Source organism: Trachurus trachurus, assembly GCF_905171665.1.
Source record: "Trachurus trachurus genome assembly, chromosome: 18".
Classification (NCBI taxonomy): domain Eukaryota; kingdom Metazoa; phylum Chordata; class Actinopteri; order Carangiformes; family Carangidae; genus Trachurus; species Trachurus trachurus.
Genome location: NC_139909.1, coordinates 25661280 through 25674711, shown reverse-complemented (window position 1 = coordinate 25674711; position 13432 = coordinate 25661280). Strand labels below are relative to the sequence as shown.

At 41.9% G+C, this 13432-nt stretch overlaps 2 protein-coding genes across 2 annotated transcripts; one reads left to right on the top strand and one right to left on the bottom strand.

Moving 5' to 3' along the window:
• Positions 1 to 2090: 2090 nt before the first annotated feature.
• gpha2 (glycoprotein hormone subunit alpha 2) lies at positions 2091 to 4895 on the top strand (the record flags this gene model as incomplete). The annotated part of the gene is made up of 4 exons (XM_083992527.1): positions 2091 to 2145; positions 4231 to 4363; positions 4522 to 4706; positions 4791 to 4895. The coding sequence occupies exons 2-4, from the start codon at positions 4243 to 4245 to the stop codon at positions 4893 to 4895; spliced, it is 411 nt and encodes a 136-aa protein (XP_083848653.1). The 5' UTR covers positions 2091 to 2145; positions 4231 to 4242.
• Positions 4896 to 7122: 2227 nt separating this feature from the next.
• LOC311001639 (glycoprotein hormone beta-5-like) lies at positions 7123 to 8881 on the bottom strand (the record flags this gene model as incomplete). The annotated part of the gene is made up of 2 exons (XM_083992748.1): positions 7123 to 7311; positions 8678 to 8881. The coding sequence occupies 2 exons, from the start codon at positions 8879 to 8881 to the stop codon at positions 7123 to 7125; spliced, it is 393 nt and encodes a 130-aa protein (XP_083848874.1).
• Positions 8882 to 13432: the final 4551 nt, after the last annotated feature.

Genomic DNA, 13432 nt, shown 5'->3' with positions numbered 1-13432 from the left:
CGTAAGATGATAATTGTGTTTTCGTTAGAGGATGTGTGTGTGTGTGTGTGTGTGTGTGTGTGTGTGTGTGTGTGTGTGTGTGTGTGTGTGTGTGTGTGTGTGTGTGTGTGTGTGTGTGTGTGTGTGTGTGTGTGTGTGTGTGTGTGTGTGTGTGTGTGTGTGTGTGTGAACGTGCAGCACTTGAAGCCTTGAGAAAATGATCTGAAATACAATGGTCTTGCTCCAGCTTCACATATCATCATATAGAAACATACATTTGTCGGCTTGTTGTGGATGAAAACACAGTGTGTGCTGTAATCAGTATACACCAGCAGAGAGCTGTATTCAGTCTAATGTTAATGTGTTACCTCTGCACCTTCCACTAATTTATCTATTTATTGATCTATCCATCCATCCATCCATCTATTTATGTGTCTGTCTGTCCCTCCGTCGGTCGGTCGATCTATCGGTCAGTCTATCTATCTATCTATCTATCTATCTATCTATCTATCTATCTATCTATCTATCTATCTATCTATCTATCTATCTATCTATCTATCTATCTATCTATCTGTCTGTCTGTCTGTCTGTCTGTCTGTCTATCCATCCATCCATCCAGCCTCTATCTATCTATCTATCTATCTATCTATCTATCTATCTATCTATCTATCTATCTATCTATCTATCTATCTATCTATCTATCTATCTATCTATCTATCTATCTATCTATCTATCTATCCATCCATCCATCCATCCATCCATCCATCCATCCATCCATCCATCCATCCATCCATCCAACCTCTATCTATCTGTCTATATCTATCTATCCATCAATCCATCCATTATGTGTCCGTCTGTCCCTCTGTCAGTCGATCGATCTGTCTGTCTGTCTGTCTGTCTGTCTGTCTGTCTGTCTATCTATCTATCTAAATGTAATATACTGTACTGTAATATATGTGGCTTTGGAGTCTCAGTGGCTTTGCAGACCCACAACATCAGTGCAGCCTAAACTCTGTAGGAAGACAGAGAAAAACTAATCCCAAGAGCCAACACTAACCCTAAGGAGAGGATCTTGACATACAGGCCCCCTCCTCTGCTCCAGCAACTAAGACGTTTGTTCCTTCACACAGTTTCATGTGGAGACCCACCAAAAGAGAACAGAGGAAACCCATTTTGGCAAAACCTTTAAAGAAGTAAAACATATGAGGAGCGACAGAGCCTCTCGTCAGCGGTCTGACCTGGCAGTGTGTGACCCTCGGGAACGCGTCACTGAAGCTTACAGATACCGCAGCAACAAATAATCACATTAAAACAATGTCTTTACCCGCTGGAGTTTGGAGAGGGTGGTTGCTAAGCTGACATCGTCTGTTCAAGACAAAGAAGAGGAGAAGCAGAGCCAGGCGTTCCCCAAATATACCCACCATGTGCCACCACACACACACAAAGAGAGAGTTGACCAAAACCTACAATATCTTCTGACCCGACCCTGCCCTTCCTCCTGCAACCACAAATGGAAAACACAGATTGTGTGTGTGTGTGTGTGTGTGTTTGCATGTGTGTGTGTGAGGTCTCCCATTCAGTTTAGGTTATTAGTTCACTTATAGTGTGTATCAACTGGCAGCTGAGGCCTAGAATATTATTTTTTGTGTGATTTCTGTGTGTGTGCATGTGCGCTTTTTCTGCAAACATGTGTGCGTTTCCTTGCGCGTGAGGTAAAGCTGTGTGTGTTCTTACTATTGTGGTGGTGCGTTGATGGAAAACCTATCTAGTTTTCCTCTGTGTCACAGCAGCAGCAGCGGTCCCCCTAAAGGTTTAAAACAGAGTGCGAGGATGGGGAGGGTGGAGGGACGCAGAGATGCGAACACACTCCAGGAGAAAGACTTGAGAAGTTTTCGGCCATTTTCGTGTTTGCTGGAGAATTTCACGTGTTGTGTTGCGCAGGTAGAAGGAGTGGAGAAGAAAGACAAAGAGGGACCTGTTGAAGAAAGGAAAAAAAAAAAAGATTCAGACACACTCAGCTGTCTGATTGTGGGTGTGTCCAGAGCTATAAGTGCCTTACCTGTGTTACTTATAGCACTGCATGAGGCTGAGAGGAGACACACTCACACACACACCTGTCAGTCGACACACCTGCCAGAAGCTGCACTCTCCACTCTACGTCTTCAGGTAAGACCCAGCTCACTCTTACACCTGGTCTTTGACTTGTCTGCAGGATTGTTGCTCTTTCATGGGTTTGAAGGGAATTTTCTGCATGTAAAGAAATCGCACAAGTCAGATTGTGTTGAAATGTATATTTGGGGGGAAGTATTTCACACTGCTTTACATTTTAATTCATGAGAGTTGTGTATTTTTCATCAGCTGCACACAACACAGACAACACATTTGTTTCCTGTGTTGAAGTTGAAATATTGCAGTTTATGGAGTTTATCTTGACATAAGTCAAATTTCTGTTTTTGCAGAACTAAGTATAATATCTTTATATAAAATGTGTCATAAAAATAACATCAGATAAGACAAAATGCATCAATTTATAATATATTTTCCTCTGTTAAAGTTAGTAAAAACGTATTTAATGCAAAGCCGTAAGCAGGTATGATTGCTCTTAATGCAGGGAGTATTTTCAAGTTTTATTGTTTTATTGTCATATAAAATAAACTGGTGTTCTGCAACTTCTAAGCCAATATCTGGATGAAAGTGAAAGACCTGAACAACAGCCACAGTTAAAGTTGAGTTAAATTATCACAGAGTAGAGGATCATTATGGAGAGAGAAGGTGAGGGTTTGGTGGTTGTTTTACTGTAAAGAAACGTCTTTTAGCTGTTTATTTAAAAGATGCATGATCCCAAATCTTGGACCAACAGCTTGTGAAAGTCACTGATTGAAGAAGATCAGAGCGTCATCAGCTCTTTTTAGATATTTGTTTCAAGCACTTGAGGGGTCTTAATTTTTCCAGGGTGTATTTGTTCTATGGGCTGTTTTGGTGGTTTGAAACACCGGCCCTCCCACTGTCACCTCCCAAAGTGGCGAGTGGTGAATTACACCCCACTCTCCTCAAAGACAAACTGAACCTTCAGGCGAGGAAACCCCACATGAGAGGGGAAAAAGCCAGGCATTTCCCCCCCCGCCCCGCTAACGGACATGGGGTTAATGGCCTCACACACACACACATCCCGACCCGTTAATTTGCTCGTACCAGCAGCGTTAATGGTGTCCCCCAGGGCTGCTCCACCGTCTCCACGGCGATTCCCAGCGCTCCAGTCAGGAGGAAACGTAACTGGAAAGAGCCACCAATTAAGAGGTCAAGGGTCGGGATCCCCCAAATTCCCAGGAAAATATGACTTTATTGTTGACACACGTGTTGGATTGGGAGTGTGTGAAGGGGGGTGGGGGGTTGTGAGCACGTGCATCCACAAACACACAGGATACATCGACATGTTCCTGTGGAAAACACACACACACAGTATCCTCCGCAGGGCCGTTGTATAGGGGAGAAAGGTGAAGATAATTCTAGGGGCCCAGCGCCCAGTGGGGCCCACAAAAAACCTCAGTAGTCTAATCTTTATATGATGATGATGATTTATTCTGCATAAGACCCTGACTAATACTCATAGTAATGCTGCATTAGCATCAAAATAAAGTAGGCTAAATAAAAAATGATAATACATACGTAGTCTAAGAAAAAAAACTGGAAAAGTTAGGGGGTAGGGGCCCACTTTAGTATTCTTTAAGGAGGCCAAGAATTCCTAGCAACGGCCCTGATCCTCCGCCCTGTCTCTTTCATTCACATGGAGTGATGCAGCGGTTGTGCGACTGCTCCCATGTGCACAGCTACGTGTACATTTGCACGAGTCAAAGCTAAAATTATGTACATACGTGTGTCAGCAGGTAGCTGTTAAATGAGGCAGGTGGAGAAGGTAAAGACTGTATTGTTTTTATTCACATTAGCTGAGTGACACTCAGGCAGACGTGCAGGATGGGAAACCACCTTTAGCGTGGATGAAGGAGGGGGCAACACTGTGATTTAAAGGCAAACTTCACCCCAGGTTGAGACTTGAGGGTGGATCTCCAGCCTTGTACCTTCTCATCAGTGGATGAACATACGACAGCAGTCACACCAAATGTGATTTTAATGTTTAAAGGTCAAGTTTGAGGTCGAACTTGTGCAAGAAATTCTCATTAAAATGTTGGAATGACTCTGTATGAGATAATGAAGGTGTCTTACGCTTACGTTGTTCTTTTTTGGACCCTCCAGGTTGCCGTCCAGATGTCGCTGTGCATGGCCTCACACTTCTGCCTGCTGGTCCTACCAGTGATGTCACTGCTGCTGCTCCTCTCTCCGATTGGTTGGAGCTACGATGGCCTCACCCCCGGATGTCACCTTCACCGTGAGTTACCCGTCACGTCAAATGTGCGGTACACAGTTTTGGAAATCACTCAGTGTCATTCTGCTAACAGGAAGCACAAAGGTTTATGGGTATTGTAGTCTTAAAACGTCATCATCACTATTTTCTCAAGTGTTTTTTCTCGGTCCCTCTCTCTCCAGCCGTCAACATGACCATCCGTAGTGACCGTCGCAGCACATGTAAAGGCACCCACCTGGTGTACGCCTGCGTGGGCTACTGCGAGTCCAGCGCCTTCCCGTCCAGGTACTCGGTGCTGGTGGCCTCCAACTTCACCCACAACATCACCTCTGCTTCACAGTGCTGCACCATCAGCAAGGACGCCAAGGTGAGGACAGGGAGACGGTGACTGGACGTGCGCATTTGAGTTTTTTTATTGACCTCCACCTAACGGGCCACGTCTTCCCCTCAGGTCAAAGTTCGTCTGGACTGCCCTCGTGGTCGCCACCACGACGAGATGGAGATCCTGACGGCGAAGGCGTGTCGCTGCGACATGTGCCGCAAGTCCCGCTACTGAAACGAGCTGTGTAGCAGATGTTCATCAACAGAAATACAAGAGTTTCACTGATGCACCAGCAGCTATCCTTTTTCTATCCACTCGCTTTCAGTGTTGAAGAAAATCCACTTTAACTTATTTGATTGAAAATGAACTTTATCATGTTCCTAATGTCCAAACCAGGTTGACCTTCATCTGCTTTCGTCTTCGCAGAGAATGAACTGGTTTGATCACATGATTGTAATTTTCCACTAAAACAAACAAAATTCCTTCAGGCAGAGTGAAATTAGCTCTGGACCCATAAACCATTATTTTAATATGTGCGTGTGCTAAGATGTGCTATTGGTGTGAGTGTATGTGTGTGTGTTTGTATGTTTTCTTGTGTGTAAAATGTGATGTAAGGGTAGCTCTTCAAAAAAAAAAAACTTGATTGACACGTGTGTTAAAGGCAGTGTAATCCATTCACACAAACTGAACCTTCTCTATCTTTTGCTTTGAGGCTTGGCAAACACTTGATTTACTGTAAGCAGCTAGAAATCAAAAACACACACGTAGTGACTCAGTAGGAGGTGTCGGTACTCGGAGACTAATAATCAGACTCACTGGTTTCACCTTTTCTTTTTTACTTTGAAATACGTCAGAATGAACGAGAACATCACAGTCAATCATGTCTTTGAAATCAGCAGAAATAATCAGTTTCATTTTTTTCAATAACCACTAAACACAGACGAGAGACTAAAGAATGTACAAATTTTATTTATATTTATGAATTTGAACTGAAAGACATTTTGTAAATAATATCTATTTGATAAAACCAAAGAATGTTTGAACTATCAATGAAATGAAAAGAGAAAGAATGCACTGTACAGTTTGTGATGAGATTGTGTTTCAATAAATTTCTGATCTGCAGCTGTGAGTGTTCAGCCTCTAATTTACACACACACACACAAACCTGTTTCCATCCCTTTAGGGGACAATAGATTGACTATTATTTATTCCATGATCACTATGTACCTAACCCCAACACTGACTCCTAACTACGCCTAAAACATGTTGGTAACACTTTACAATAAGGGTCCCTTCATTAACGTTAGTTAGTACATTATTAAGCATTAATTAACTGTTTACAGATATATTAACAATCATTATTATGTATTATTTAGGATTAGGAAACACATTAATTAATGTAGCCTATTAGTAAGCAGTTAATTAATGTTTACTACTCAAAGTTAATAATAATTTTTAAGAAATAAAAGTTGAATCATGTCATTAGTTATCATTATGTATGCATTACTCAGCATTAATTAACACATTAGTTTATATATTAATGCTTAATAATGTACTAACTAATGTTAATTAAGGGACCCTTATTGTAAAGTGTTACCAACATGTTTTAAGATTAAGACTGAATAACTTACATTGTGGGGAGTTGAATTGTGTCCCCAAAAGGCAAAAGGTCCCTGTAATGTCACCAGTCACCCAAAACAGCTGTACACACACACACACACACACACACACACACACACACACACACACACACACACACACACTGCTAGTGGAGGATTCTGGAGCACCTATCAGTTATTAGTTATTAGTTGTGAATATTCTGATGAGTGTGTGAGTGTTAATACACAGCATGGACGTTGTCCTGGACAGATGAGTTGACCACCACTACCATCTCTCTGTGACGGTCAACTATTACACTAGTTCCTTCTTCTAATATGAACCACATGGGTACATTATAAACTCCTGCCAACAAGATATTACTTTATGACAGAAAAACCTTTATTTGAGATTAATACAGGGTTCAGTTTGAAGCTTGTCATTTGAATTGATCTGTAGTTGTAATGTTTTGTTGAACAATTTTCCATTTTATGTTAAGGCTCCTGAGGACAGCTCATGTACCACTAAGCTTTCTGATTTGGGTTCTAATCAGAGCTGCAGCTGATATAAAGTAAATAATACAGTCATAGTTATAAGTGCTCTTTGCTTTTAAAGTCAGTGTTTAAAATAAAAGAAATCACAGGAGGCTTATTCTGGCATTCTTATTTTTATTTATTTCTCCCTTCACACTCACAGTCACATAGTGTGTATTGATGTACAGCCGGTCCTCAGTCTACAGTGGAGATTCCTTTAGGTTATTGAATGTGATTGTACGTCCTTCAAAGCCTTTTCTGTTGTTACTGGTGTCGATGTCACGACCCTTGGCCCTTCGCGCTGGGTGAGACTGTGTGTGCTGCTCTGTGCCTCAGAACGTCTCACACTCTGTGTCCTGTGTGGAGCAGATGGCACAGTGGCAGTGCAGGGCCATGGGGTAGTGGTAGAGAGGGGAGACGTGGGGCTGGCAGCCCGGCAGCCGCGCCGTCATGTGGCGGCTACGGCTGTATGTGCACACACGGTGGTGTCGCTGGATGTAGGGGGGATCCGGCAATGGTTTCTGCAGGGATCACACAGACACACACACACACACAGGTCACAGGCATGACCTTTACAGGAGCTTCTTTTCAATTGATCAACAAACATTGAGTGGAACTGATACTCTGTCCTTCTCATAAACCTCAGTCACAGCACTAACACTGCAACATCTAACTACAGACTGGTCTTTTCAGTGTCTTTTTGCATCAACCCTAGGCTGGTGGCCTCCTAATTGGAGGAAGCGTATAGCGTAGCTTGAGTTTTTACTCTTGCAAATTTCCTTGATCTTAGGATCTTTTAAATTCCTTTATTTATTTTTCACCAAGCCAAGCTTCTTATCTGTCCTTTTTACTTTACACCTCTCTTTTAGAATTGATAATGCCGACTGCTATGGTTTTGATGCTGTGCAATGCTGCTTTGTCTGTACGTCTATTGCTTGTATGTCTGTCACTGCTTATTGCTTATTGCTTATGTCTTATTGTACTACTGTATGTCTTATTGTATTGTTGCTACACGGTGCACTTTTGCCCAAGACAAATTTCCCCTTTTGGGGACAATAAAGTTCATCTAATTTAATCTAGTCTTACCAAAATAAAAGCACCAAGATGTCTTTTAGAACATTTGTCCACACTGTGTGAACGTCTTAAAGGCCTGATCAATAAGTCTGATATAAATTTGTCTGTGTACTTTCTCCTGAGTTTGAAGAAAATTATGAGATCTGCTGGAGAAACTAGTAACTTAACTTTTGTTAAAAGATCAAACTCTATACACAATAGCAGAATGTAATGCTGTTAAAGACTCAGAAAAATTAATTAACCTTGATAACGTTGTGTTTTTTTGTTTTGTTTTGTTGTGTTTGTCGAGGATCTGGATGGATCTCTCCTGCCATGACACTGAGTCATCTCCACTGTGATTCTCAGCTCTCTCTTCCAAAGACTCAGAGTCTCTCTGAGTTCCTGACCCACTAAACTTGGTTTTTCAATCACTGAGGTAAAAAATTTAATCTCTGCAAAGTAGAACAAGTTCGGTGAAAGTTCACTAACCATAACCCAACTTGGAGGGATTTGAGTATGTTTAATGACAGTGACATATGGGTCAGAGCTGAGAGTGGCTCATCAGCCTTCTTATGGTTTGGACTGAATCCTGGGTCATTAATCATTCATTTAAACTTTCATGATTCCACCATTATGGAAGCTTTCAGAAATAGCAGAGGAAGTAAGTGGGTCTCCTGCATCAGCTAAATGTAACAGATGAGCTGCCTCCTCAGTGTGTGTGTTTTGTGTGTGTGTGTGTGTGTGTGTGTGTGTGTGTGTGTGTGTGTGTGTGTGTGTGTGTGTGTGTGTGTGTGTGTGTGTGTGTGTGTGTGTGTGTGTGTGTGTGTGTGTTACCTCCCAGGTGTGGCAGCGCCCCCAGCAGGCGTCTGTGGTGATACGTAGTCCCTTGCAGCCGGGCTTCTGGGCCACAAAGGTGATGTCCCGCACCGCGCATCCCCGGAAACCGTGGAGCGAGGTCGTTACGGTAACGCACACCACCACGGCTGCCTTGGCAACCAGGAGGAGGAGGACAGAGAGGGACAGAAGGTGGGGATGCATGCTGGGGTAGGATGGAGAGAGAGTGACTTTGATGAGAGTGGATTTTATTATTCAAGCTTTTATGAGCATCATACATCAGCTGACTCAATAAAGTTTACACTGTTATGAAGGAAACAATGATTTCATCAGTGAGCAACTCAGGTCCTATGTATTAATAACCAAAACAGACTTAAATATTCAGTTTGATCTCTTATAGTAGAAACACATTCATCTATCACTTGTGTACATGTGTCTATATGTTAGTTATAAACTACCAGCACATCTGGAAGGAGAGATCAGTATCTACCACTCACGTCGCCCTCTAGTGTCTGTTCTTGCTACTGCAGCCAGTAGCACCACTCACTGACCCACGCACTGTAAAAACTATTAAATAGACTCAAAGGATTATTGTCCAAACCAAAACTAATTAAATAAATGAGACAATCTAACACAGAACCACATTTGATCATAAATCTGACATGAAGTTATTATTTCATTTCACATGCATGAGGAGCAGCAGTTTCTCTGAGAGTCATTTCCCTGATGCTGGAGACATCTGCTTAATTATTTTCAAGAGAACTTCTTAAATTGAAACAACTGAAATCACCTCAGCGCAGCACGACTTCTCCTAATATAAGAATTATGACAGAAAAAAAACATGTGGAGTTACTTCCATGAGCTCTAAAGCTACACTGCAGCACATTAACTGGGATATGAAACTATACTGACAGTGATCTAAGAGAATTGTGTAGACTTTTGCCTCTTAATCAGCTCAGTCTCCTAAAATAAATTCTCTCTGCTGCAGCATACCTGCTCGAACTAACTTCATAAATGTTTAAAGAAAAAAAAAACATCTCTCACCTTCTGAGCTGTAGATCTTGCAGAGATTTGAGCTGCTGGACTCCTGTGTCTCTCTGCCCAGACAACAACCAGTGACTGGAACCAATCTGTCCTTGTTGTTGTTTTTAGAAGGCCATTAGGGCGGACGGACACTCTGACATCATAGCAATTACAATGAAATACCATTAGAGACCCCAATTCAGAAATAATGGATACTCCCTGGAAAATACTGATGCTTGTCTATGTTTTCTTAACCTCAGCCTGTATCTCTCTGTGTGCGAGCGTGCGTGTGTCCAAATGTGTGTGTGTGTGTGCAGTCTTTTATCCAACTAGTCTACTCCCAATGATGTCAGCAATGTCAGTGCTTAACTTGACAGTAACTCTGACAAAGGGTTGGTGGTATGAATACAAAAAACTGAGCTTTTGAAACTTTTACTGTAACATTTGAACTGTAGTTAGATCAAATGTTCACTGACTATGACTTTAAAAAGTCATTCAGTCAGTTTCAAAGTTAAGGGCATAAACTGGAGCTGATTGCGTAGCCTAGGCTACTTATTAGAGAATGGTTTAGCAAAACCTGGCTGTAACCCTTGGAGCTCCCCGTAATTGTGAACTTTGTGAACTTGTGTGATAAACTTTTCCACTGATCGTCACCTCTGATGTTACACCAGCATGTTTGTTCTTTAAGTCAACACCACACCAGTGTTTCTGCATGGTTTAAAAGCCACTTACTTAAGCTTAACCTTCACAGAAAACCATTTAGCAAACCTTGTTATTATGTTGTTGCCAATTTTCAGAGCAGACATTGATTGACACATCATAATGTAAAACAAAGCACAAAGCAACAATAAGGTAATACTGTGTTAATACTGTGGGCTTTTTTATGGATAGTAGGCTACAGGTGAGAGAGACAGGAAATGGGGAGGCATTTGTATAAAAATTAATTGAAACCAATGAAAAAAGACTTCACCCAGCATTTGAAGATGGTCTTCAAAGATGTGAAGCAGTTTTCTATGTGTTGTTCCTGATTTGTAAAGTCTTCAAGATACATTTGTTGAGAATTTAAACCAACATTAATTCAACTTTCAATCACTTAGTGGGAGGACAACAAGATGACAACATCACACTCCCATCTACTTATAGCTGATATGGCTAATGGCTAATGGCTAGTGGGGGAGCATACATCAGTCCGACTGCCCAAAAGTCCGACGGCTCATTTCTCCGACTACCCATTCTACAGTGGTAAGGTTAGGTTTAGGTTAAGGTTAAGGGTTAAGGCTACTTAAGTCGGAGAAGTGGGAGGTCGGACTAATGGACGCAAAAATAAAGAAATGTATGGTCGGAGAAATGGGTAGTTGGACAGACGTCATGCGCCCTGGCTAGTGGCTAACAATCAACAGCAGCAACAAAGCTTTCATGAAGAGTTGTCGTTCTGGTGTTCACATTTGTTGTAGCACTATTTTGGTCTCCACCAACAAGCAGCCTGAAAGTTTGATTTTTGTCGTGTGTTTTCTATGTTTTGTGTCTTTTGTCTTTTTGCTGATAAAAGCTGCCTGCGACTGAGTTGGGTGCTTTGTGAGTTCTTGGCCTCACGTTAACTTAAAAAACCCAAAAAAATACATGTGATAAAAGAGACAGAAAGGACGACACACAAAAACCAGCTCAGACTCCCGGAGTGTTTTCTCAAAGTGAAGTTTCATTTTTAGCACATAGTTTTTTTTCCTCCATTCTACACCCCCCTGTAATGTTACGTACAGTAGTAAGCCTCTCTACATTCAAACCCCCCCACCGCTGTGTTGGTCCCCAAAATATACATCTTCTTTTTCTTCTGCATCGTCTTTATCATCTTCTCTAAGGTTTTTCTTCAACACAACAAACACAGACCATTGGGCAGACAGTGCAAATCTAGAAATTCAGTGAAATTGCTACGTAATGCGGTTGTAGGTTTCGGTAACATTATATTTTCATTCCATTACTGTTGCTCTGACTTATTGCCATTCTATCGTGTCTAACTCTATGTATTTTCTTTCCTCTGTCATTCTCCTCCTCTGTTTTTATCTTTCCTGGCTGCTTTCACTGAGTCTGATCACACCTCCGCTCTGATGTACAGCGGCTGTTTAAACCGGGCCGACGGCGGCCACAGAGAGAAGCTGTGTGGCTGAATGAAAGCAGCACTGGATGCTGTCTGTGAGGCGATACCAGAGCTCTCTCTACGAACACACTCTCTTCTCTCGCTTCCTGTTCTGGAGTAGTTCTAGAACAGATGACCAAATTCTAGAACTGAGGAATATTATTGAGAATTCTAGAACAGTGGGAGCTGGGGTTCTGTTTTTCCCCCCCGAGTCAGCTGACTGACTGACAATAACAATCAAGAGGGTTTGTGAATAAGCTAGCCAAAACAAAATCATAAAGTAAGCTGAGTTTTATGACAGCGAGGTCACGTTTTGTCTCATCTCTGTTGTATGTTTGAGTTTTTTGTTAGTTTTTTTGCCTGAATCAAACAATGTCTAAAATCCAACAGGGAGTTTTTTTTGTTTCTTTTTTTTTTTGTTTGGTCTGCAGCTACATGGTGCAGGTGCAGGTTTTGAGGTGTTCATTGATGATAAACTGCGACCACACCTAATCCATCAGTGCATACAACTTTCCTGTGCTGAGAACAAAAAAGCCAAGACAAGAAAAGAGGCTTATATCAATGGTTCCCAACCTGAGGGTCAGGACCTGATGGGGCTGTAAAATAGGCCACAAGTTAATTAAAATGATAAGAATTTTTTATATTTAACAGAAAATTCTTTGAAAAAATGTAAAATTTAAATTAACATCCTGATTTCCCTAGTTTTTTTTGCTGATTTGTATGTCTGTTGAAGCACCTTTTTTTAGAGGTCCATTGTCTGGGAACCAAAACCATATGTACGTAAATAATCCAAACTCAATTTGTAGCTTTTTTTTTTCCAGAGCTTTCAAACATAATTCACAGCCTTCATCAGCAGATTGATCTTGCTCAGTTGTCACGGAGACGCCTCATGTGCCATCATGTGACATTCTGAGCACTGGTGTTACCACATGACAGCCACTGAGCGACCCCAGCCCCTGATGAAGACCATGACAGGCTGGAGGAAAAGATAATAAGTGAATCTTGAATTACATTTTGTTTTTTTCTTGGCAACATTTGCTTTGAAGGACAAATGTGCTGGGGGTTATCAACTGAAATGAAACACAAAGCTGCAGTGTCAATGTCTGAAGGTAGCAACCGCTGCAGCGACAGATGAGGTGTGATCACAGCCTGAACAAGTCAAATCAAGCTTAGAGCGTCGACAACACTTGTTATCAACTCAATAGAACCTTTAAGTGCCAATGTGGGGGCTGCAGGGAGAATGGATTTCACAACCTTGTTGACTCAGGCAGGAGCTGAAGTGAGTGTTTTGAAAAACTGCTGGTCTGAAGAGTTTCTGAATGTTTGGTAACGAAGCAGCCGACAGGTATCTCTGCGTCTCAAGCGTCAAAAAAACAATCAATCGACTTGCTCTGCGATACATTCGGATTCAAACGCTGTCCTTCAGGAAGGAGAGAAGGAGAGAGAGAGAAAAAGAAGCAAAGAGAGGACGGCTGTCTCTCGTTCTCCGTCGCTCTGTCTACGCACGTCTCCCGCGCGCTGATTCACTCACCGGTTGCACGCACACACGCACACACATGCACGCACACACACACAACCTGACCATCATCTTCAAATAAGGT